The 25,826-nt window shown below is 46.3% G+C and overlaps 2 protein-coding genes and 1 non-coding gene across 5 annotated transcripts in view; 1 reads left to right on the forward strand and 2 right to left on the reverse strand.

Moving 5' to 3' along the window:
- Positions 1 to 12,865, reverse strand: part of Vipas39 (VPS33B interacting protein, apical-basolateral polarity regulator, spe-39 homolog) — a 26,308-nt gene extending 13,443 nt beyond the window's left edge. Inside the window, exons 1-10 of one of the 3 annotated variants that reach the window (XM_026780357.1) lie at positions 11,821 to 11,945; positions 10,257 to 10,349; positions 7,860 to 7,962; positions 6,929 to 7,069; positions 5,047 to 5,085; positions 3,548 to 3,612; positions 2,924 to 2,980; positions 1,869 to 1,961; positions 992 to 1,025; positions 325 to 427 (exon numbers count right to left, since the gene is read on the reverse strand). In XM_026780357.1, the coding sequence (XP_026636158.1) occupies positions 325 to 427; positions 992 to 1,025; positions 1,869 to 1,961; positions 2,924 to 2,980; positions 3,548 to 3,612; positions 5,047 to 5,085; positions 6,929 to 7,069; positions 7,860 to 7,962; positions 10,257 to 10,349; positions 11,821 to 11,829 (737 nt within the window). In that variant the 5' untranslated portion in view covers positions 11,830 to 11,945. Of the gene's footprint in view, positions 1 to 324; positions 428 to 991; positions 1,026 to 1,868; positions 1,962 to 2,923; positions 2,981 to 3,547; positions 3,613 to 5,046; positions 5,086 to 6,928; positions 7,070 to 7,859; positions 7,963 to 10,256; positions 10,350 to 11,820; positions 11,946 to 12,443; positions 12,731 to 12,750 lie in introns of those variants that run through there. The other 2 variants (XM_005343403.3, XM_026780361.1) reach the window with 2 other exon arrangements.
- On the reverse strand, positions 5,520 to 5,629 carry LOC113457036. Its single transcript, XR_003377694.1, has one exon. It is a non-coding gene; the product is annotated as a U6 spliceosomal RNA (small nuclear RNA).
- A 294-nt stretch (positions 12,866 to 13,159) lies between the features above and the next one.
- Positions 13,160 to 21,411, forward strand: Ahsa1 (activator of HSP90 ATPase activity 1). Its single transcript, XM_005343404.3, has 9 exons — positions 13,160 to 13,526; positions 14,758 to 14,948; positions 17,037 to 17,119; positions 17,486 to 17,603; positions 18,429 to 18,517; positions 20,040 to 20,168; positions 20,555 to 20,656; positions 20,885 to 20,936; positions 21,029 to 21,411. Exons 1-9 carry the CDS (start codon positions 13,447 to 13,449, stop codon positions 21,199 to 21,201), a joined length of 1,017 nt encoding a protein of 338 aa, XP_005343461.1. The 5' UTR covers positions 13,160 to 13,446; the 3' UTR covers positions 21,202 to 21,411.
- Positions 21,412 to 25,826: the final 4,415 nt, after the last annotated feature.

A 25,826-nucleotide genomic window follows, 5' to 3' on the forward strand; every position in this document is an offset into this window, starting at 1 on the left:
CTATCCTGGTGTAGCTATCCTGGTGTAGTTATCCTGGTGTAGCTATCCTGGTGTAGCTATCCTGGTGTAGCTATCCTGGTGTAGTTATCCTGGTGTAACTATCATGGTGTAACTATCCTGGTGTAGCTATCCTGGTGTAGTTATCCTGGTGTAGCTATCCTGGTGTAACTATCCTGGTGTAACTGTCCCGGCACATTTCAAGAGCTTGTTTTCTAGGTGTTTCTCGAAAAGGACAGTGTCTTCAATTTTTTTGCACCCTGCCCCCCACTGAGTTATCTGAAAATGCACCTAATAAACTTCATAGACAAGAAGCTCAGATCTTACCTGAAGAGATCTAAAAGCAGCTTTTGGTCCCCTATTTCTTTAAGGAAATGAATGAGATGTCTCAGGGCCACCTGGCGTACCTCCAGTTCTCGGAAGAGGACCTCTGCATGTAGGAAGAAGTTAGGTGGAGAAAGAAGTGAAGCAACCTAACACTCAAGTCCGAGACTGGCTTCTCCACTCGCACATCTGAAGCATCTCATGAAAGCCCAGCAAAGCTAATGGTCTCTTCCTGATCTCAACCCATCACCATCAATAGCCTCTACTCTCTACAGCCATGGCTCGTACCCTTCCTAAGGCTGAAACCCTTTAAGTTCCTCATGTTGTGGTGACCCCCAACCACAAAATTATTTTCATTGCTACTTCAGAACTGTAATTTTGCTACTGTCATGAACTGTAATGTAGATGTCTGATATGACCCACACGTTGAGAACTGCTGGTCTAGAGCAACACTCAGTCAGCCTCGGAGTTCTCAGTCACACCAACAGCAGGAACTTCTGCCTCAAACACACAGCCCGTGTGTTCTCAATAGATATTACCCCACCCAGAAGGCTGTCCTCTTAAGTCACAGGCCACCCCAGCTGCCTCTAAACCAGACTTGATCCTAGTGAATTCTGACATAAAAGCCGCAGGTGTTGCTGAATGAAGACCTCCCTCAAATCATGCTCACCTTTACTCAGGGTCCTCTTCAGGAAGATCAGAACCTAGAAGGAAAGAAACAGAGACTGTGCATCCTGTGTATCACATCCAAAGGCTGACCTGACTACCCCATAGCTAGGAACAAGGCCAGTGACCAATTAGGAATCACTAATATAGAATAATCCTTTCGTACACTGTGAAGATGTGTTGCTATTGTTGTTAATAAAGAGCTGACTGGCCAATAGCTAGGCAGGAAGAGGTTAAGGAGGGAGAGGCAATCTGAGAGGATGCTGGGAAGGAGGAGTCATGGGGGTTGCCAGCTAGTCACAGAAGAAGCAGGCTATAAACATGATGTGCTGAAAAAAGGTACCACCATGTGATAGAGCATAGATAAGAAATGTGGGTTAGTTTAAGATGTAAGAGCTAGTTAGTAACAAGCTTAAGCTATTGGCTGAGCGTGTATAATTAATAGGTCTCCATGTGGCTCTTTGGGAGCCGGCTGGCAGGACAGAGCTGACTGGTGGGACAGAGAAAGTCTGTCAACAAATCACTGCAAGAGTGCACCGTCTCTGTAGGGCAGGAGGAAAGGACGGACACCCGGAACTGAGCCATGTTCTAGGTATCACACTGGTTGATATCACACCACCTCCTGTCTGCTGAGAAACTACTCTCACACCGTTCTGCTGCCAGGGTACTTTGCATAAGATAGAGGCAGCCTTCTGATTTCTGGTGACAATGAACAGTACCACATAGAATGCATGTCCCACTGGCTGAGCCAGGAGCAAACTTTCTGAAAACCCTATGCCTCAGAAAGAAAGCCAGGCTCTTGACATGCACCCCACTGTGAAACCAGTTTTGATTTTATTTTCAGGAGCTACTGAACAACTGAAAACACAGCTCACACTTACCGCAGTGATGACGTTTCCATCGTGCATGCTCATTGCCTCCTCTAGGAGCTGTAGCTTGTCCTGTAAGGAGCGGAACCGTTCTAGTGAGCAGACCTGCCGGGTAAGAACACAGAGAGTACATAAGGGAGACAACTGCCCGTATTCCTTGGTCACTGGAGAGTGAGGGAAGGGCAACAATGAAAGGAAACATCCAGAGAGAACCTCTGTATTCACACACTGCTCTCTGTGCTCTGTGAACCTGCAGGTCCCACCATACCCTAGTTCCATGTGATGCCCTGGAGGATGCTGATGCCTTCAAGTCTTGAGCAAGCCAACAGAGAATCTCTTTTTCTTCATGTGTAACTTTCATACAATAAAACTCACCCTATGCAAGTGTACAGCTCAGCTTTGAAAGAGCCTACATCCTAGTAGCCATGACAACAGAGACACAGAAAACTTCTATCACCCTTAAACAGTCCCTCTGTCCATGCTGACATTAATGCCCTCCTGTTCCTAGCACACCAAAACACTCATCTGCTCTCCTAGAATTTCACACAAGAAAGACTATTACTAAATATTAAAAAGAAAAAAAAACCTCCCAAATTTCAATGAGAAAAAGTCTTTCCAACAGTGCTAAGAAAGATTGGGATCTATATTAAAAAAGAAAACAATTAACCTCAACACTTATGCCATACCATGTAGAAAAATTAACTCTCTTTCTTGTGGGGTAAGAGCAGGTTTGAGAGAGAGCCTCCACTCTGCATCCCAGGGTAGCTTTACACCCACCATTTTCCTGCCCCCGCCTCCCGAGTGCCAGCATTACAGGTGTGCTCTACCACCATGGCTACGCTCATCCTCCACTGCTTCCCCTATGCTGGTGAAGCCACTCCAAACCCCAGAGAGTCAAAGATTTTGCAGCTCACTCCTAACTTGAGTAGATTTGCTTTGCTCCTAAAAACCACTTCAACTCAGAAACGGGAACGGGAAAGGAAGTCAAGTCAAGAAATCCTTCCTGTGGAATATGCTACTCACCTTGCCAAAGACTCCTATAAGAATTTTCTCGTCAGTAGCCTTACCTTGCCCCGGCGGAGGCGTCGCACTGTATCACTGGGGCTCCAGTCGTTGCTATAGTCCTGGAATATTAGCAACACATGAATCATACATTAAGGGCTCTGACTTACTAGTGTACCAAATCTATGCCTCAAATTCAATCTTTGACCTATGGGAGAAATACTCTATGGGAAAGAATTGTCACACTAATATTAAGATATAACTGAAGTGAACATGATTGTTCACAACTATTATCTCAACACTTGAAAGACTAAGACAAGAGAATTCCTGTAAGTTCTGGACCAGTGTGGACTATCTGGTGAATGCCAGGCTCTAGCCTGGGCTACAGAGGGAGACCAGATTTCAGAAAAACAAAATCATGATTTTGCAGAGAGGTACTTGATGGAAACCTAATGACCCAGGGAGAGGACCAACTCCCTCGAGTTGTCCTCTGAGTGCCACATCTGTACCTGGTATGTGGCCAACACACACACACACACACACACACACACACACACACACACACACACACACACACACACACACTCATACACACACACATACACACACACACACACACCATAAATAAATGTAATTTTACAACTAAGTAAGTATAGAGAGGAAAAAGGAAGAGAAATTCTGTAACTCACTCTGTATTCCCCCTTAGGCCTCCCCAGTTCTGGAGCATAACTTTTGGAAGGTGTGTCTGACAGAGCTGAAAAGGAACCAGAAACCAGTTTAGAAGGCACTGTGCACTGTTTTGTTTTCCCTTTTTTTTTTTTTGGTCTTCTTTCAAGACAGGGTTTCTCTGTGTAATCTGTCCTGGAACTCCCTCTGCAGACCAGGTTGGCCTCTTACTAACAGAGATCCACCTTCCTCTGCCTCTTAAGTACTGGGATTAAAAGCGTGCCCTACTGCCGCCCAGCTATACTGCCTGTTTCTTATCATTCTTTTCTCTCCTGCTTCCTTCCCACGTTATATGTGCATGCATGCATGTGTGTGTGTAAGTACATGTGCAGGCATGTTTATGGCATACCAGAAGTGTGGAGGTCAAGAACAACTCTTGAGATCAGGGAGCAAGTGCAGGTCAAGCAGCCACGGTAGTTCGAATAAGAACAACCCCCATAGGCTCATGTATTTGAATGCTTAGTCGCCAGGGAGTGGCACTATTTGAAGGATTAGAAGGACTAAGAGGTGTAGCCTTGTTGGAGGAAGTGTGTCAGTGAGGACACGCTCTGAGGTTTCCAAAGCCCATGACAAGCCCAGAGTCTCTCTCTACCTATGGATCAGGATGTAGTTCTCAGATACTGCTCCAGTGTCATGCATGCTTGGTGTGGGAGGTCCTTCTGTCTATGTGTTGCTTTTCTTGGTTAATGAATAAAGAAATTGCCTTGGCCTGTTGATGGGGCAAAACTTAGGTAAGCGGGGAGACAGAACTGAATGCTGGGAGGAAGAAAGGTGGAGTGGGAGAGCCATCATGGATCCGCTTCCAGAGTAAGACATGCTGCTGAATGTTTGCCGGTAAGCCACTGCCATGTGGTGATATAGAGATTAATAGAAATGGGTTAAAGTATAAGAGTTAGCCAATAAGAAGTTAGAGCTAATGGGCCAAGCAGTGATTTAATTAATACAGGTTTTGTGTGACTATTTTGGTTACGGGCAGCTGGGACGAACAAAAGGCCCTCCCCTTGCAACACATGCCGCCATGTTTCCTGCCATGAATATAATGGACTAAATCTCTGAAACTGTAAGCAGCTGTAATGAAGTGCTTCCCTCTTACACTAGTTGCCTTCATCATGGTGTCTTTTCACAGCAATAGAACAGTGACTAAGACACCAGCCTAGATGTATTAAGTTCCTCTACCCACTGTGCTACCTACCCAATGAACCTCCTTCAAAAAAACAAAACAACCCACCCGTATGTATCCTGGGGCACCTCCATGGCCAAAGGTAGAACTCCGTTTTTTCCTGCCTGCAGCCCAAGCAGTCATCCCCGGCAATGAAGCCTGTGTGACTTCTACCTCCTCGCGTAGCACCAGACACTTTCTCTAGGTTCAGAGGAAGTTAATCTACTCATCCAATTACCACCTGTTCCGTGATTCTCCAGGCTGTACCCTAAACAGCGACCAAGAAAAGGGGCTGAAGCTTACCATCAGACAGGGACTGGAAACTCCCAGGTCTAGTTCTGCCTGAGGGAAAGAACACAGCAGGAAGATGGCAACAGTTCAAGTCAGACCACCCATACTTGGTAAGGATATGGGGCACATAGAGCTTGACATACACTATGGAGAAGCAGGCTTTAGAAAGCTTTTATTCAGGGCTGGAGAGATGGCTCAGAGTTAAGAGCACTGGCTGCCCTACCAGAGGACCAGGTTGATGCCCAGGAACCACATGGCGGCTCACAACCATGTGTAACTCCAGTTTGAAGGGCACCAACACCCTCTCCTGGCCTCTGTAGGCCTCAGGCATGCAAATGGTGCACAGACATATATAAAGGAAAAAACACTCATACAAATAAAAAACAAAATAAAATACAATAAAATCTTTTATTCAACTTCAGAACTCTGATGTCCTAGTAAAATAAGGGTGAGAGAGAAAAATTTTAAGTATAGTAAAATATACATAAAATTTACCACTTTTTTTGGTTTTATTGTGTGTCATCTTTTCGCAGGGGCCATGCTAATCTTCTCTATGTTGTTCAAATTTTAGTATATGTGCTGTCTAAGCCAGCACAAAATTTACCACTTTCATAGATTTTTGTTATTGTTGTTTTTGGTTTTTCGAGACAGGGTTTCTCTGTAGCTTTGGAACCTTTCTGGGAACTTGCTCTGTAGACCAGGCTGGCCTTAAACTCAGAGATCCTCTTGCCTCTGCCTCCTGAATGCTGGGATTAAAGGTGCGCACAACACCACCACCGCCCAGTGACTTTCAACATCTTCAAGTGTAGAATTTAGTGACATGAAATATATTCACGCTGTCCTACAATGACTCTCAACATCCCTGAGACTCTGCCTGTAAACAGTAATTCTCCACTCCCTCCACAAACTTGGACATTCTTGACAAACTTGCCATTCTACCTTCCATATCCATCCACCCATCCACCCATCCACCCATCCATCCATCTATCCATCCATCCAAATCTGATGGGAAAGCCTCGTTAACCAATTATCTATCTGTCTGTCTGTCTGTCTGTCTATCTTATGGGCAAGCCTTGTTAACCAATTATCTTTAAGAGGTGGGACCCGGGGGGAAAATGTGGCGCATGGCCCAGGTATGCTCTCTCTGTGGCTCCCTCGCAGCACAGCTGAGCTTGGACTTCTCATTCCTGTTTTGTGAGTTTTTCCTCTTATAATACATAAAAATATAATTGTTTATCTTTTAGCTAGCTTGGTTATTTCCCAAATCGAGCTAACATCTATCAACATGAGTGGGGTTAATACAGTGTTTGCTCTTTTGTGGCTTATTGCACCCTGTATAATTCCCTAAAGTTCACCCCTATTATACACATATCTTTCATTCCCATTTAAGTAAGTCTGTTTTATCTGTATTCCATGTTTCACTTATCCTTTTAGTGTAGAAGGAACATATGCACTATTTAGATCTTTTTGGCTATTGTGAACAGTGCGTCTTCACACATTAGCATATAAACATCTGCTCAAGTGCCTGCATTCAGTTCATTTATGAATTACCTAGAAGTGATAACTGGTTCAGATGCTAATCCTTTGGTCAACTTTTTAAAAACTGCCACACTAACTCCCAAAGTGGCTGCACAGTTACGCATCCCCACCAGGGACACACATTCCCTAGAGGATGACGATAAAAGGCAGGGAGAAATATTGATCTAGGCAGTTTCTCTGGTACCTGACACAGGGCTGTCAATTTCATTTATGTTCTACACATGCTGAGGACTTCTCATTCCTCCCAGTCCTAGCACTAAGCTGCCTGCTCAGATGAGAACTCCAGCCAATGAAAACGGTAGCCCGAGCTTTCCTGATGAGTGAAGGACATCCTTGTCCCTCACTCACTCCTTACCTTTAAAAAAGCTGCTCAGGGAGTAGGCAGATGGAGGTTTGGGGAGCTGTGTGTAGAAACTGTTTCGACCCTTTAGCTGGTCACGCCCCTCAGGGACTGACCCGCTATTCCCAGCAGTCTCTTTGATGGACCATGAGATGCCTGCAGGATGGTAAGAACTGAGTAAGTCTCCTCAACATCAGTCCTTGACACCCAATAGTCAACAAATCTAAGCCTATTCAAGAGACCCTGGTGTCCTGGCCAGCAGGAGGCCCGGAAAGATACAATCAAGCAGGCTAATCATTAGGATGAACAAATGGAAGGAGCTCCAAACAGCCCTCAGATACTGGGAAAGAGTTCTGCCTCTCCTGTTTCTTGAACAATTACTAAAGTAACTAATTTAGTAGGTTAGGTGTGTGTTAGGTTGGGGCTTTTTCTAGTTCACTCTTTTTGTTTGCAGTTGTTTTTTTTTTTTTCAAGACAGGTAGCCCTGGCTGTCCTAGAACTTACTTTGTAGACCAGCTGCCCTCAAACTCAAGAGATCCGCCTACCTCTATCTCCCAAGTGCTGAGATTCAAGGCATGCCCGGCCAATTCCTTTCTTTGTTTTCAAATCATGCTATACTACCTAAACAGAGTCTATGAAGAAATTAAGTGGTATTATATATTTAAAACGTGTTGGCTAAGAGCTGTAGTTCTGCTAACATGTTATGACTTAACAGCTCGTTTATTGAAGCTAACAGCTCCCAAATATGACCACATAAGGCCGAGGAATCTGCAGTGTTAACAAGGCCTCATGAGTCTGAAGCAGCCAGCCAAGCACCCACTGCACAGCAGATCCAGTCACACAGGCATTACTGGTGCTTCTCCATGTGGCTCTGCCTGCTGCTAACGTCCGGGCTGACTGGCCGTCATTCCTGACAAGATCCCCTCGCAGGGTCTCTTCAGCTTACTTCCCACGGGTTCCCCAGTCCAGCTGACTCGCTCCAGGTCATCATCATCGTCGTCATCCACGAAGTCTCGAAGGCTATTCACTGCCCGTTTGGATTCCTTTAACTGAAGAGGGACATAAAGCAGTCGTCTGGCGGTGCTCACTTCCCTCCTGTCTCACTGCTAACTTAGTGAGTGCCAAAGACTATCTGTAGTCTAAATCCCACCTAGAAATCAAGTTGCATTGTAGACATTGTGGAGGTTCAATCATTTTTTTAATTCTATTCATATTCTATCTATGATTTGTTTGCAAAATCTGAGTCTTACATCTCCAAAAATGACCATTCCCAAATAGGTCATTTTTCAAAAACAAGCTATCAAAGTGCAGGGGTGTGTGCCTCTGGTTCCAACTGCCAGGAAACAAAAGCAGGAAGATGCTTTGGGTCCAAGAATTTGTGAACACTCTAAGTAACATACAAGATTCCATCTTAAAAATAGCAATGATATAAACTGGGTGTGGTGGTAATGCCTGTAATCCCAGCACTCATGAGATAGAGGCAGCTATAATAAAAGACAAAAAATAATTTTTTTAATAAAAAAAAACCTGGGTATGTGGATTCAGCAGCATACATTTTATCCAAGCACTCAAGAGATCAGCAGGGGCTCGAGAGAAGGCTTAGCGGTTAAGAGCACTGACTGTTCTTCCAGAGGTCCTGAGTTCAATTCCCAGCAACCACATGGTGGCTCACAACCATCAGTAATGAGATCTGGTGTCTGCAGGTGTACATGCAGGCAGAACTGTATACGTAATAAATAAATAAATCTTCAAAAAAAAAAAGAGAGAGAGAGAGATCAGCAGATCTCTGTGATTTTGAGGCCAGCTAGGGTTATACGTGAGACGCTATGACAGAAAGATGGGGCAAAAAGAAAAGAGAAAATGAAAGTAACAGGAACCTATAAGATGGCTATCAAGTAAAGGCATTTGCTTGCCACCAATCCTCAGGACCCACATGGTGGAAGAGACTGACTCCTACGAGCTGTCCTCTGGCCTCAACACACAAACTGTGGCTCATGTGCACCCTCACACATAAATGCATATAATAAAAATTCTTTAAAAGTAAAAAAGGAGCCAGGTGGTGGTGGCGCACGCCTTTAATCCCAACACTCAGGGGGCCGAGGCAGGCAGATCTTTGAGGTCAAACAAGCCTGGTCTACAGAGCAAGTTACAAGACAGCCAGAGCTGTTACACAGAGAAACCCTGTTTCGAAAACAAACAAAAAAGAGTTAAAAGGGAGACAGAGGCAGGAAGATCAGAAGTTCAAGGTCTTCATCAACTATCTATCAAGTTTAAGGTTAGCCTTGGTTACATGAGACCCTGTTTCAAAAAAAAAAAAAAAGATAGTAATAACAGCAAAAAATTTTAATCACATGAATAAAAGATCTGTAACTTTTTAAAAAGGTAATTGTAAGGATAAAGTCAGCTCTTTTTTAAGGGCTTCTCTCCATGAAGGCTGCTAATTTTAATCTAGTATGTGTGCATGTATGTATCATGTGTGTATACAGGTACACTCATTCCACTACAAAGGACAGGTGGTGGTAGCTAGCTTTATGTCAGCTTCACACAGGTTAGAGGCACTTGGGAAGAGGGGACCTCAGCTGAGAAGATGCCCCCACCCGACTCGCCTTTGGGCAGTGCCAGCCCTGGGCTGAAGGTCATGGGTGCTACAAGAAAGCAGGCTAAGCAAGCCGATAAGCAGAGCTCCTCTGCTTCAGCTTCTGCCTCCAGGTTCCTGAACTGACATCTCTCGGGAATGGAGTGTGACCAGAGAGCTGAGAGTTGAAGTAAGCCATTTCCTGAATTCCCTTTGGTCACCGCATTTGTCACAGCGACAGAACCTCACGAAGCAAGACGACTTTAAGGAGTCGGTTCTGGAGACTGAACTCAAGTCACTGGGCTTGTGGCAAGCACCTTTCCTGGCTGAGTCATCTCATAGGCCACTATATGTTCAGATTTTGAAGGTCCCCAAAAAGCCTATACATTATAAGTTTGGTCTTCAGGGCAGCCCTATGAGGAGGAAGTAGAACCTAAGAGGTAGAGCCCCCATGCTGCACGCTGTCCTATTTCTCTTTGCTTTCTGGCTGAGGCAAACAGTTTGTTCTACCATGCGATTGCACCATGATGTGCTGCCTATCCCAGGTCCAAAGCACAGAGCTACTCACCATATCAAGAGCCTTAAAAACTGAGCTAGGATGGGGCTTTTCTAGGCATTCGTTGATGATTTTAAGTCTTTCGTGTAGGGTAGGACGCCGATGCAGGCTTTTCTGAAGATCTACCTAACATTCTGAACCTACTGGAGAGCAGAAGCTTTAGAGAGGCACCCGAGAGGAAGTTATGCCTCTTAGCACTTGTGGACACCTACCTGTGAGAGCTCATCATCTTCATCGTCAAAAGTGAAAGCCTTGAACTTGGAGCTGTTCCAATACTCCTCCTCATCACCCTTTGTCCGGCTCATCTGGAGGGAAAGGAAGGCAGGTGTAGGTCCCTTCTGGATCGCTCCAGAAACTGTTACACTACTAACTGCTCCCAGAAATAAGGGATGTAGGAAAGAATCTGGCAGAGTACCTGCCACAGAGGCCAGACTCATCAGATCATGTTATCAGACACAAACATTCATTTTGTAATAGAGTTCAAGTACTCTCATATAAAAAGGGCAAGACATCATCTTCCTCCTGAAGGATCACATGACAGCTAGGGTACCCAAGCAAAGGGGATGTTATAAGAGAAGCAGACGCTCTAAGGATTCTATATAGTTTTGCCAAACATACAAAGATCAGCCAAAGCTTGCCCAAATGGAACAAGTAAATTCATGTATTAACAAACATTTACTGAGTGCCACCTCTGAGACACCCTTCTAGGCTCTGGAAAGATGATAGTTGATCACAGCTAACGAATGTCCCTCTCTCCCTGTATGCTGTTTAAGTGCCTGCCACAAATGAAGGGAAAACAACTAAAAGAATCAGAATTATCTTGCCTGTATCATGAAGTCATGATTATTTTATTAATCATGTGGTCAATTATGGGGCCAATTTTTGGGATCATGACCAAGGAAAGAAAATAAATAATACTAGCCAAGAGATTCCAAATTCTTCTTATAACTGTTCTAAAATTAGGTGAAAACAAGTTCTTTTTAACTAAACTGGGTAAAAGTGGGTACTGTGGTTTAACCCAATAATCAAAACTCCACAGCACCTGACAGGGTCTCAAAGTCAAAAGGCCAATGGCTCTGTTTCTGAGCCTTGGATGAATGATATCTTGCCTTACTGGCTTATAGTAAAAAATAAACAGTATTTAGAAAACCTAACAAAATGCCTAGCAGCTAATAAACACTGGACCTTACAACCTTTTAGGTATCCAATACCTTACTGACATCTCATGTGAAATGGGCACAGCAGGCATAATTCCGCCTCATTAAGAACAAGGACTAACCTAGAAAAACGTGCAAAGTCTTACTGCCTGACAGAAAGCTAATGTGTCCATCATTAGCTTTTATTACTTAATCTTAAATGGTACCTAAGACAAAACGAATTTTTTTTTTTGGTGTCTGTTTTTTGAGACAGGGTTTCTCTATGTAGAACTTTCTCGCTATGTAAACCAGGCTGGCCTAGAACTCAATCAGAGATCTGCCTACCTCTGCCTCCCTAGTGCTGGGATTAAAGGTGTGCACCACCACTACCCAGCTAAAACTAGAGACATTTATTTATTGTTTGTTTGTTTATTTATTTATTTATTTATTTATTTATGTGCAGTGGTGGGAATTTAACTTTGGGCCTCACACCTTTTAGCAAAGCATTCTACCAAAAAGAAAAAAAAAAGTTTAAAAAGCAATCCTCAAAATTAAGAGAAATTCTAAAGCAGGCCACAAATACTGAAGATGTGTGTAGAACATGTACATGTCTCTAGCATGTGTGCAATTTCATAAATACCTCTGTCATTCATTTGTCTTCAGAGCAGTCCGAAAAGGTAGCCCTGGGAGACTCCCACTGACCAGGAAAACAGCTTTCCTAATCACTCCGAGTCCCAACTACAGCCCAGGTTCTTCTGTCTTTCATGACCCTTCTACCTTTTTTTTTCACTCTTAGGAAAACTACAGCAGATCTTTACAGTGGTCCTACGAATAAACAAGGAATGTGTCTAACAAAACAATATTCCACGAGATAATTTTTAGAACCTTTAACCAGACTACTGCAATGGATACAGGCAATGGATACCTTGTATCAATCGGTACTTCTAGCGGCAAAAGAGACTGGACTGTGGTTTATTTGGCAAGTAAAACAGTAACAACCTAATGATTTTAAGAAGGCATAAAGCAATCCTATACAATGTTCAGAGTGACCAAAAAGGGTGCTTCAACGGGATTTAAAATGCTTCCGAGGTTTGATCTTATTGTCACCGGTACCTGAGGGTCCACAAGGGAAGGGAGACAGATCGTTAGGAAAAAAACAAAAACAAAACCCCACAACCAAGGCGCTCCTTGCCTGGGGGCACTGTAGATAGCAGCTATTAGAAGCTAGGCTAGCTTTTAAGGCGGATGTTTAAGAACAGAGACCTGAGAAGCTGGGCTACGGAGGAACGTCCAGAAAGCCACGCATCTACGACAACGCCAGAGCCTGGAGGGTCCTTGGGAGAGGACACGCTCGTTCAGAACCAAATGCTGCGTTCTCAACTGGCTGCTGAGGCTCGCTGGCAGCTCCAGCTCCGAACATACTAACTCCCAAGAATGGTCCCGACCAGAAGAATCAGGTCGGTAGTGAGAAAGTAGAGACGCCTCAGAGAAGACAGGAAAAGAATAAGGATGCGGAAAGGGTGGGTTCAACTAGACACGCGGCCCAGACAGGGGCTTCGGACACCCTCACCTCTTCCAGACCGAGCCCTCCCTCTCAGAACAGCGCCAGGCTCAGCCACCGGACCAGCCCTTCTAAACAGGCTAAACAGGGGCCGAAGGGGACGGGGCCGAAGGGGACAGTCGCGAGAGGGACTGAAGAAGGTGAAAGAGCCGCAAAGCATCCTGGAAGTTGTAGTTCCGTGGCCTCTGTCATCCTTCCGCTCTCCCGGTGGGCTGCGGGGCTTCTGGACTACCATTCCCAAAAGCACTTAGCGCATCGCGCTAGGTCATTTCCTTTACTTTCAGCGTGACCTTCCGCAATTATCGGCAGGATCGTTTAACAAAACTACAAATCCCAACAGGCTCAGCAGGGTCGACTTAAGTCCTGAGGAAACAATGAATCGAATATTTTGTGTCCCTGTCGGTGAGGATAGTTAGTTTGAGGGCTTAGACTTCAGAGACTTCTGTTTAAAATAAACAGAGAATTAGAACTCCAGAAGTTACAGAACCTACGGTTCGGCGAACCGGAACGGAAGTACCTGGTAGGAACGAGGAGGAGCCGGAAGTTAAGGCGGGGAGGGGGTGGGGGTGGAGGGAAAAGCAAGCCAGGAGGTGCTGCTGCCGCTTCTAGTAGTTTCCAGGCGCTGCCGGGCGGCTGGGACCGAGCGGTCCTGAGGCTGTGGCTGCGGCTGCTTGGGGAGCTGGTAGCGGTGCGATAAGTGAGCTGATGGCCAAGTGGGGTGAGGGAGACCCACGCTGGATCGTGGAAGAGCGGGCGGACGCCACCAACGTCAACAACTGGCACTGGTAAGGGCCAGCAAGACAGGCCGCAGGAGCACTGTTACCAGGCTAGGGTTTGGGGTTGCCTGGAACCTTGGCGAGTACAGATCAGGGGCCCAAACAGCCCTGCTCCAGGGTTGGGCGTGGGTACTTCCTTGTAGCAGGGGTCCTCTCCATCCCTCGCCACCATCGCGGTGTTGGGGCGAGGGGTTCGCCATAGACCGCTGAGTCCCAAAGGAGGAATTTCAGAGCGAATAGAACAGAGCGCCCTAGTTGCCGCATCCAGGCTGAGCCCGGAGATACTTCCTACACGTGGCCGCGGCGTCCTTGAGATCTAAACCCTTACCGATTGTGTTGGGAGACTGCTGGGGAGGTCTCGAGCCCCAGGCGCGGTAGTTACTGTTTTGTGGGTTGCCGTGAAAGTAAAAGTCATAGGGGACTGTGCCTCAGTCCATCGGGAGAAGCCTTGGAACGTGAGCTGCAGGGCGCTTGGAGCTTCGGGATGCTGAACGCGATGCAGCCTCTCACCCGGAACTGTTAAGTTCTGTTGTAACTCCAGGTTGCCGAGCAGTCACGATTTTACAGCCTAGGTGTTCTTAGAAGCCTTCTTATCTTTATGAAAACTAGAAGCAAGGTTACTCAGAGCGCTACTGAACTTTACTCAACTGTATTTTTTTTGTTTTACTCAATTGCTGCTTCGTTTGTTTACATCACTTTAATAGAGGGATAAAGAATTGATTTTCGCTCTGTTTTTTTTCTGACCCTGTCTCAAGACTCTTAACAGTACTTGACCTGATTTTTCTTGTGGACTTTATGGCACAGTCTAGATGGCATAGAATGTGTAGGGCATTTAAAGCAGTCTGAGCGAGACGGGCGCGAAAACAGTGCTAATGACTAGCATTATTGGTTTTCATTTACTGGGGCTCTTAGCGACATGCTTGCTGTCTTTACTCTCCTGGCTTCAGCAGTATGGGCACATCTTTCCTCTTGGCCAGATGGGGGCGCCATGTTAACAATCAAGGCTCATCCTCCTGAGACGGGAAGAACCGACTTAACTCTGGTTTGTACAGCACCTGCCTTTGTTGATGGCTCACCACCCCCTGGCTTCCCCAGATGGCCTGTTTGTGAACATGCTGGGGTAGAATTTAGGGGGTTTGATGTTGTTCTTTTCTGCTTCCTTTAACCTTGCACGCCTTGCTGCTTGGAAAGTCTTCCCTCCCCTTGCCTGCTAGCCCATAGCTCTGCTTCTGTTTTGCAGGACGGAAAGGGATGCTTCAAATTGGTCCACAGAAAAGCTGAAAACTCTGTTCCTGGCAGTCCGAGTAGAAAATGAGGAGGGCAAGTGTGAGGTGACGGAAGTGAACAAGCTTGATGGAGAGGCGTCCATTAACAACCGGAAAGGCAAACTTATCTTCTTCTATGAGTGGACCATCAAACTCAACTGGACAGGTAAGGACCAGCCAGGCTGTCGGAGGCCAGAGAAGCTTCATCTCCACTGCTCTTAGCTTGCTGAAAGGAGAAGTCAGTGCTGCTTTGGAGGAAAGCCTGGTGGGGTGCTACATCTTTGGACCTGTTCTGCCTTAGGATTCATAAGGTGATAGAGGCTCAGGCTGGTTTATTTTGTGTTTGTCTTATGAATGATTTAAAGAGGGAGGGGTTTTTTCATTTGTTTTCTTTTAGCTGCAATCACTTTCTAACTCCAGTGTGAATCTTGATATGTTAGACCACTGTATTATTGTAGCTGATAAGTAAATGTTATTTGGGACTGTTTTACTCTCTTCTGATTTCATGTCCTTTCTGTGATATCCTTAAGGAAAAAAAATGGAGCCGTATGAAATATTTTCCAAGTAAATAGTAAAGAAGATGAAAGTAGATCTGTCTGTGATTTTTTTGTTTTTACAAAACATATCTAAAGTAGTGCAGTCCAATCACAGGGAGGGCACATTTTTCATGCAACAAGAAAGTGTAAAGTTAAAGGAAGCAGAAAAGAATAATAACGACTAGAAACTGTCTAATTCTACCCCAGCATGTCCACAGACAGCCCATCTGAGGAAGCCAGGGGTTGTTGAGCTGTCAACAAAGGCAGGTACCATACAAACCAGTGTTAAGTAGATCCTTCGAGTCTGGGGAGGATGAGCCTTGATTGTTAACATGGCGCCCCCAACTGGCCAAGAGGAAAGCTGTGACCATCTTGTCCAGTCTCCTTTTTATATAACATACTGATAAATTGAGACCTAGAGATGTAGAATTAAGTTTTGTCATAGTTAATGTGTGCTCCTAAAAATTAATGCACTTCAGTAAGAAGCCCCAAAGTTTATAAAGAGGATGGAATTAGGGATACAGTTCCTGATGGGTAGTGGTGGTGCTCACCTTTAATCCCCGCAGTGGATCTCTACAGAGCAAGACCCAGGACATCCAGAACTACATAGAAAAACCCTGCAAGGGGGAGCAGGGGTGTGGTGATCCATGCCTGTAGTCCCACGGATGGGGAAGCTCAGGTAGAAAAATGGCTGTGAATTCCAGAGGGCAATAAAAACACCATTCAAAAAAAGTCATCGGTGACACTTTCTTTAAAAAATATTTATTTGTTTATTATGTGTACAGTATTCTTCCTGCAGGCCTCATTACAGATGGTTGTGAGCCACCATGTGGTTGCTGGGAATTGAACTCAGGACCTTTGGAAGAGCAGGCAATGCTCTTAACCGCTGAGCCATCTCTCCAGCCCCTGGTGACACGTTTTTAAAATAAAGAAATTGGGGTGGAGAGACAGGAGTTTGGTTCCCAGAACCCACGTCATACGAGTCACAGCCACCTGTGACTCCTTCAGAGGGATCTGATGCCTCTGGCCTCAGGGGCCGAGCTCATGCGCACACATAAAATTAAAATACGGAAACTAAGAATTAATACCAGAATTTTACATGTGATGAGTATAAAATAGATGCGTGCTGGAATAGGATGGCGTTTTCTTTGAGAGTTCCTTCTGTTCATGGGCATCACAGGAGTGGATGGCAGCGTGAGGGCTCCTGGGAGGTTGTGGAAGGGAGGTCTTCTGAGACAGAAGGATCATTACACCAAGGACACATTTCCTGACAGATGTTTTGAAATAAGAGCTTTTTTTTTTTTTCTGTAAATCTCCACCTGCGTGTAGTTGTCTCTGTCCACTTCTTGTTTCTCAATGATGATCTCAGCTAGAAGCAAATATGAAATGGCTGTAATCAGTCACATTGATAAATAAATGCTTATTTTCAGAGCAGGTGTTCTGACAGAACTGAGCTAGTGGCTACCCAGACAGGAGCTGGGCTGCTGCTCTGTTTGTGTAGCTCCCAGTACCATGCTGTGGTAACCCATTATTTCTCTCCAATAATGGGGTGAGAAAAGACATTGGGGTGCCGTTGATTGTTTCTGGCATGTGGCATTCATTGAGAATAGAGGGGCCCTTAGAATGGAGGTTTAGAAGAAGCCTAAGTGGACAGTGTTCTGGCAGGACCTTCCCTGCAAAGGAGGAGGCTGCTAATGGAACTGCATTGCTTTCGACAGGTACCTCGAAGTCAGGAGTGCAATACAAAGGACATGTGGAAATCCCCAACTTGTCTGATGAAAACAGCGTGGATGAAGTGGAGGTTTGTGTTTCCTAACTCCTTGTCCGCGTCCTCTCTGTCTGTAGTCTCATGAGAAAAGCAGTCAGTCCCTCGATGTTAGTAGTCCAGGCTGAGTCCCCTCTGCAGACGAGGGTCTAACTGTGATGCCTTTGGAAACTCTGGAGAAACTTGTACCTAGTCAGTATCTCTGCTTTAGCTAGGGAAATGGGTTCTAAGATTCGCCTTCTCTGCCCTGGAGAAAGGAGTTGAGAAGGAAGGATTGTACAGATGTGGCCGCTCTCCACCTTTCCTTTGGAAATGTCCACAGTTCCGTGATTGCTCAACCCTCACGTTCATAATAGTGTCCCTCAAGTCATTCATTGCCTCCCTTTGCTCTCTCTCTCTCAGATTAGTGTGAGCCTTGCCAAAGACGAGCCTGACACAAATCTCGTGGCCTTAATGAAGGAAGAAGGGGTGAAACTTCTAAGAGAAGCAGTGGGGATATACATCAGCACCCTCAAAACAGGTATCTCCTTTAGAAATCTGTCTGAGGCTTCTCTTCCACTGCCAGATCTGACTGGGGACCTGGACGGCCCTCCCCCTGGCAGATGATGGAGGGGCGGTATTTTAAAGTTTATCTAAAAGCTCCGAGGTAGTGGAAGATTGTGAGATGTGTGGCTGACCCGAGAGAGATGCTCTGGGAGTCTAAAAGATGGCCCTCAAAGGCAGTGTAAAATATTGCAGTGATCTCTTAGAGAGTGGAAGCCGCTAATACAATAGTTCTGTTAGAGTAATATTAGAATGTGTGGTTAGGTTACATATACTAGCGAAACTTCACCTTGAACCTTAACTTTTTAATGTGGCCACTGGAAAATTCAAATTACATTTGAGTCTCACACATTTCCATCAAACAGCTACGATCTCAAGACTTTTAGAATGATCCTGGACTGTTGCTGGTCCTCCTCCTCCAGGAAGTTGGCATGGTTAGAGGCAAAGGATTAGCCCAGATGTCATGGGGACTCTGTCTCTACCACATCTTCTGATCTTAGTATTGGCATTTATATCATGACCAGCCTCGAAGTTGATCATTTTTAGTGAGAATGAAGGCTCAGGTGTTGTGACTAGTGAGTCTCTTGTATAGAAGAAAGAAACTGAAAATGTTGTAATGTTTCCGTTTTCATCAGGGGTTTAAGCTTTTTAAGGTAATGCTGCTGTATTCTGTGTACTTAGATAATCTGTCAGGCATAAACTAAGAGTAGAGATAAGAGAATACAGGCTTTTTCGTAACTCTGGTTATGACAGCTGTGTTTGTCTCAAGTCCTAAAAAATGAATATGATTTTGTCTTTGCAGAGTTCACTCAGGGCATGATTTTGCCCACAGTGAACGGAGAGTCAGTAGACTCAGTGGGTCAGCCAGCACCAAAAGCTGAGGTGTGCAAGGTAAGCGTTCCCAGGTGATGGGGGTAAGTCTGCTCAGGGAGATGAGTGGCCACCTCAGCTTTTCTGTGTCCCTGACTCCAAAGCCAGAGTACCCTGTGGATGTGCTTTTCTTTTCTTTTTTTAAAAGAGAGACTGTACTATGTAGCTTTCCATCGGTGTATAACCTGGTACCCTTTTATTCTTGTGTGTTTATTCTATTTCTGTACTTGTCTGTATGTTCCCCAAGTGCCCTTGGCTACCAGAAAGGGGTGTCAAATCTCCTTACACTGCAGGCAGTTGTGAGCCACCTAGTGTGCGTGCTGGGAATGGAGGCTGAGGCCTTTCCAATACCACAGTGTTCTTAACCACTGAGCCGTCTCTCCAGTCACCTATCCTCTTATTATTGCTGATAGTGTACCCCAGAGCAGAGAGAAGCCATCAGGAACGTGGAGTGTGACGTTTGATTGCACTTAGGACCAGTCAGCTGCTCTTAGCATAATTTCTAACTGGGGAGTTGGCATTTTGTACTTTGTTTTTGTTGTTGTTTTTGTTTTTTGAGGCAGAGTTTCTCTGTAGCTTTGGAGCCTGTCCTGGAACTCGCTCTGTAGACCAGACTGACCTCAAACTCACAGTGATTCACCTGTCTCTGCCTTCTGAGTGCTGGGATTAAAGGCGTGCACCACCACCCGGCCATTTCACAGTTTGTTAAGGATCTCACGTAGGGTTAGACTGCTAACTTTATGCATTGGGAAACTGATTCATTGCATTCTGCTTGTGGAGCAAGTACATGTTTTATCTAGAGCTAGATCCTGTGGTTCTGACTGAACTCTTGGTTTAGAATCCTGCATCCTTTGTCAACAAATACAGTGAAGAACTTGCCAGAAAGAGCTGCATCCAGCTTACTTGCTTTTTCTCCTTTCCCCTCATTTCCCTTTTTCTCTTCCTTTCTTTTCTGTCTTTGTCTTTCTGTTCTTTCTTTTTCTTCCTTTCCTTTCTTACACAAGGGGCGAATCCCAGGACCGTGTGTGTGGAGCATCTCCTCTACTGATGAGCTGTGTCCTCAGTTTGCCTGTCCAGTTATCTCAGGGTACTTCTGTCTGAGAGTTACGAGTTACACTGAGCTCTGAGATGCCTAACTTTGACTTGTTCTTTGTCTGGTGGCTTTTGTGATATGTACAAGAGGACTTGTTCTTCCTAGGGGCTAGAGAGATGGCTGAGTAATTAAGAGTATTCCCTGCTCTCAGGGAAGCAGTGATCTCTGCAGGCACCACCTGTGGCGTACATTCACTCACACACACACACACACACACACACACACACACACACTTCTTTTAAGGTCGTAGAGTGGAAGTCTTCACTAAGGATGTTCTGGAAGAGTTCTCCTGTGACTAAAGCAAATACGTGCACATTAAATTCCCTTAACCACTTTGAGTAATTAGCTTTGGAGGTGCAGGCTTCTGTGAGAGTGAATGAGTTGTCCCTACAGCTGTGTTGGATTGAGATGTCACCAGCTCTAAAGTGACCCCTTTCACTCCTTTCATAGGCTAAGTCTGCTCCTTCAAAAAGCCAGGCCAAGCCTGTTGGTGTCAAAATCCCCACTTGTAAGATCTCCCTTAAAGAGACCTTCCTGACCTCACCAGAGGAGCTCTATAGAGTGTTTACCACCCAGGAGGTGAGTGAGTGTCCATCCTCCCAGGCCTCCGCCTGCAGGGCTCTGCTGTTGAGTGAATGGCAAGGCCTCTTGACAGCAGCAGGGGCGAAGGGCACTTTCACACTTAAGAGTTTTTCTGTTGGTGTTTGTCGGGGTCTGTTAGAATTGGGGTGGGATGGGGTGTAGCCCAGTGACAGAGCACTTGCGTACAAGGCCCAAGTTGACGCTCTAGCCCTGGAAGGAACATAAGGAAAGGAAAAGTATGTGCCTTTTCCTGAGGTCCGAGCCTACTCTGTAGAGGAGCAGAACAAAGGGAAACCAAAGCGTTCTCCAGGGAAGCGTTGAGGAGTTGGTGTGTGCCATATCCCATTGAGAGCCATCTTCCCCCAATTCCTGCTTCCCCGCAGCTGGTGCAGGCCTTTACCCATGCTCCTGCAGCCTTAGAAGCAGACAAAGGTGGGAAGTTCCACATGGTTGATGGCAATGTCACCGGAGAGTTTACTGATCTGGTGAGTAATCCCTGCCTCTTCCCAGCTTGTCACTGCCATTCAGTTAGATTACTGTGGTGGTTCTCAGTTTTATGGGTAAAACTGATCTGTGATACTTTTCAAACAGTGCTGGAATTTGAGTTTTCTTTTAAATAACACAGTCACACATACACAGGCAGGTGGCTTCCCTAGCTGGGTGGCTGGGTGCACTGCAGTGCCTCACTAGACTGGGCTCCTTGGTTATTTCAGGTCCCTGAGAAACACATTGCTATGAAGTGGCGGTTTAAGTCATGGCCAGAAGGTAAGCAATGCTCGCTGCCCTCATCCCCAAACACTGCTCTCTCCTGGCTTAAACCTGTCCAGGAACTCTGGATCTGAAACCCTTTCCCATAGGGCACTTCGCTACCATCACCTTGACCTTCATTGACAAGAACGGAGAGACAGAGCTGTGCATGGAAGGCCGGGGCATCCCTGCTCCTGAGGAAGAGCGGACGCGGCAAGGCTGGCAACGGTACTACTTTGAGGGCATCAAACAGACCTTTGGCTATGGCGCTCGCTTGTTTTAGGGCCAGCAGCAGGGTTCCAGCTGTTTGACACTTCAGCCCGCTCGTGATGGGCTTGTGATCACAGGATTGCACCATCCCAGCTGCTAACTTGGGGCTGGGGTCCCCCTTCCACATACACCTTGGGTTTGTGCATGTTTTCTGCTGGGTGGGATCCAAGGGTGAGTTCTCTTTTATGTGTACATACGCTAAATAAACAGAATTTTAAAAGCATGCATTTCTTACAGTTGGTGTTTACTGGGAGCCTGGTGTTGAGTTCCTTGAAGGTTTTGAATTTGAACAAATACAAGTGGTTTGAAGCCTCCATTCTGCAAAGAGAGTTGGGTACTATAGTATACTCCTATAATCCCAGTACTCAGGATGTGAAGCAGGATTAGGAGTTCAAGGCTATCCTGGGCTATATGAGACCCCATCTTGAAAAAGTTGTGGGGCTGCAGAAATGACTCAGTGGTTAAGAATGCTGGCTATTCTTGCAGAGAACCTGGGTTCAATTCCCAGCACCCACATGGTAGGGAGTGGGTACCAAGAAGGTGGAGACGGGTCTTGGGCTCTGATCCCTCTCCTAGGAGATGGCCACAGGTGCGGGTTGTATATAGAGATGAAGGTGACCAGTGGTGGCTTTATAGAGAGCTACTGTGTCCAAGACATAACAGTATGCTTTCATTGTCTAACCTCCCTAAAGCCCTGTGAGAGCCCTGTCACTCATTTCATAAGACTTAATCTTTGAGCTGGGCGGTAGTGGCGCACACCTTTAATCCCAGCACTCAGGAGGCAGAGGCAGGCGGATCTCTGTGAGTTCGAGACCAGCCTGGTCTACAAGAGCTAGTTCCAGGACAGGCTCCAAAGCCACAGAGAAACCCTGTCTCGAAAAACCAAAAAAAAAAAAAGACTTAGAATTTTTTTTTCCTTTTTGTTTTAGTATTGAGGCAGGATATTGCTGTATAACACAGGTTGGCCTTGAACTAGAGGCATACTGCCACATGATCCTTTTAATGTATGTTAGCATATACTTGCCTCTGGCTTAGTTTAAGAGTCCAAATCCAAGCTGGGCGGTGGTGGCGCACGCCTTTAATTCCAGCACGGGGGAGGCAGAGGCAGGCGGATCTCAGAATTCAAGACCAGCCTGGTCTACAAGAGCTAGTTCCAGGACAGGCTCCAAAGCTTAAAAAAAACCCTGTCTTAAAAAAAAAAAAAAAAAAGAGTCCAAATCCAAAAGCCAGTACTAAACACGGCTGAGATTTGTAATGCAGACTACAACCTAGAGCTAGTGCTAACCTTGTGTCTACTGTCTTGCCGTGTTCATCCCCGGAGAATTCAGCTGTATCCAGTATGTTAAATATCCCTTGAGTAGAATTTCACCCAGAAAAGAGGAAGATATCAGTGTCCTTTTGGGAGTATAGGTGTACTGAGCTCCAGGCCAAGTGCTGGGTGTCCTTTTTAGTGTGGTCCATGTGGCAGGAAAAGAGAACTGCCTCAGCTTGCCCACACTCCAGCATGACTCAGCGCTCTGCAAATCATCTACTCCCCAGGCAGTGGTGAGGCCTGTGAGCTAATCCTATATGACTTGGCAAAATCTTAAAGCTAAAATCAGATCATCCTGACTTACTCAGGTAAGTGCTAGACTTACCTGGCATTGCACTTGACAGAGACCTGGGACCCCACCTTAAATTGGTGAGTCCATTTTGTTTGGTTTTGTTTTGTTTGTTTTTTGAAACTGAAACAATACAGTCCTGGCTGTCCTGGAACTCTCTAGACCAGGCTGGTCCTCTGCCTCCCAAGTACTGGGATTAAAGGTGTGCGTCACCTCTGCCTGAAGTGAGCCTTTTCTAATACAACACAAAAAGCTGGAGCCCCGCCTCCTCTGTCTCTCAGTAGAGAAAGACGTGAAGCGATGATGACACTAGTAAAATATGATGCACCAGTGTGCCTGTCGGGTGACATAGCCCCAATCAGCCACTGTCACAGGAAACAGCCTTCGGATCCCAAGATGTCCATAGTCAAAACTAAAACCATGGACTTTTCCTAGTCAACATGGCAAATGTCCTTGTCTATAAAAATGGACCTAAAGCCGGGCGGTGGTGGCACACGCCTTTAATCCCAGCACTTAGGAGTTAGAGGCAGGAGAATCTCTGTGAGTTCAAGGCCAGCCTGGATTACAAGAGCGAGTTCCTGTACAGGCTCCAAGCCACAGAGAAACCCTGTCTTGAAAAAAAAAAGAAAGAAAGAAGGGGGGAGGGGCTAACAGGTATCTTGTGAGACCAAACAGGTATGAGGTGGGGTGTGATGGCGTGCACTTATAATCGCAGCTCTCAGGAGGCAGAGGCAGAAGGATCAACCATTACAAGCCCTGGTCACGCTGGTCTCAGGTCTGTGTAGAGAATAAGTAGCTAAGGTCAATCTGAGCTAGCTACAGAAGGGACCCTGTCTTTAAAAACCAACTAAATAAGGATGCACTTGGCAACACCTAGTGGTTGCTGGCTTCTGGACTCACGCTCAATCTCAGGTATTTTCCCTTAAATCAAAATTAATACTGTGGGCCAGTTGGTGGTGGCACACACCTTCAATCCCAGCACACAGAAGGCAGAGGCAGAGCTCTTTTTAAGGCCAGCCTGGTCTACAGAGGGAGTTCCAGGACAGCCAGAGCTACACAGAGAAACCCTGTCTCAAAACAAACAAAACTGATACTATGACATACTGGCTTAGTTCAAATTGCAGTCCCCAGAACAATGGCTTTCCATACCTAAGGGTCACCTGGGGGAACCCGTTCAACACAGAATCTCAGACTTCAACTCTATAGAGATTCTTTTGACTTCTATAAGTGTAGATATGTGGCCCACATGTTTACGCTTTCGTGTCTTAAATAAATCTAGGGTTAGGGTGGCATTTTTAGAAGCATTTCAAACATGAAAAAGAAAATCTACCTGTAGCAAAGGAAGCGAGAAGCAAAGCTTCGGCAAGCTTTGAAGCATCCTACTTCCGTGCTGCTGGCTTTTTCCAACTTCATCTGCCTTGCCCAGCCTCGGGGCCTGTGTGAAGCAGACCACAGAGAGAAGCGGGAACAAAAGTAGCTCGGTGGCTGGGGCTACACAGTGGCAGTATTCACGGAGTTCGTGGTCTTGCTGGGCTCACGGCTGGCTGAGGCAGAAAGGTGCATGACTTGAGGCTGAGCTGGCGAGTGTTGTTCCTTTGCGGAACTACAGTTCCCAGCGTTCTCCTGGATACGGACATATTCCCAGAAGCCTTTGCATTCCCCGTTAAAAAGAGAGGGCCGCCAGGAGCTCTCTCTCCCCGCCTTTCCTGTCGTGTCTGCACACCTTTACCTGCCCGTTGTTACCCCTCCCCCATTAAAAGTGCACCCACGTGGGACCGCCGCGTGTCCGTGTCTTCTTCCTCGCGTAATGTCTTTACCCTCTAACCCGCAGACAAGAAAGCCAGCCAGAAATTAAGAACAACAATTGGTGCCACCGTCGACTCGGTAACCTTTTAGTCCCGGTATCTGGGGCCCCGGCCTCTCGGAGCTCCGGCCTCACCAGGACAAGGTTTGAACCTACAACCCAACTACTTCCACCTGTTTACCACAGCCACTTAACACCAAATGATTCTTGAGTAAACCTAACTCGGTTTCCTTCCCCTGGGGCACTAAGAGTCTGTCCGGCTGCTTTCTCTGTTGCGTCCTGGGCAAGGTCCCCTCCCTCCCTTCCCATTCCCCCAGGCTTTTTGCCCTCGGCTAAAACCTGCCTCCATCTGCGCCTGGAAGTTTGGTGCTTCCAGCCTCTCTCCCTCTTCTTTTTTTCTGATCTTTCCTGTCTTCTTTCCGGCCCGCTACGGTGCGGTGCAGTAAACGGACGCCTGTGCTCGTGGCTGCTGTGTTCGTGGTACCCCGGTACCTTTTTGCGGACAGGCTTACGTTTTTAGTCATGGGCTCTAAGCCATCTAAACCAATTCCCCCATCCTCCCCTCTCGGGCAGCTTCTGGAAGCTCTGGACCCTCACACCCTCATCCCCTCCATAAAACTATCCACGCTGATCCGCCTTTGTTCCAAAACTTGGCCTAAGTACAATTTACAAGGTTCTTTCCGCTGGCCTTCCCAAGGTTCATTTGACCCCAACATTCTGCGAGAGTTGGCAAATTTTTGTCACCGGTCAGCTAAATGGAAAGAGTTAATGTATATTATGGCCTTCTTTTACATGGCCCTAAAGACTGACCCTTCCACTTCTCACTGTTCTCCTGGTTTCTGGCAATGCCTTCCCTCCAGGAAACCTCCGCTCCAGCCATGGACCCGGCTGACGACCCCCCACCCCCCGACCTCATGGGACCACCCCTTCCAGCCCTGCCCAATCGGGGGCCACCTCCCCATCCCTCCTTCTTCAAAGGTTTCTTTTAGGTACAGAAAGGACTCGCCTACACCTTCCCCCCATGACGCCTCTAAACGTTCCATTCCTAGGTCTCCAGGAGTTCCGCATGAATATCCTTCTGGGTCACCTTCCCGCTCCTCTAAATCCCCCCAAAAATCTCATTCCCCCCGTCTCATATATCCCAGTCTTTCCGATCCAGTTTCACCCAACTTCTCCCGCAGCCGGTCACGATAGCGCAGGCAGCTAACAATTTCTTCCCGTTACAGGACACGC

The sequence above is a fragment of the Microtus ochrogaster genome, chromosome 1, assembly GCF_000317375.1.
Source record: "Microtus ochrogaster isolate Prairie Vole_2 chromosome 1, MicOch1.0, whole genome shotgun sequence".
Classification (NCBI taxonomy): Eukaryota; Metazoa; Chordata; class Mammalia; order Rodentia; family Cricetidae; genus Microtus; species Microtus ochrogaster.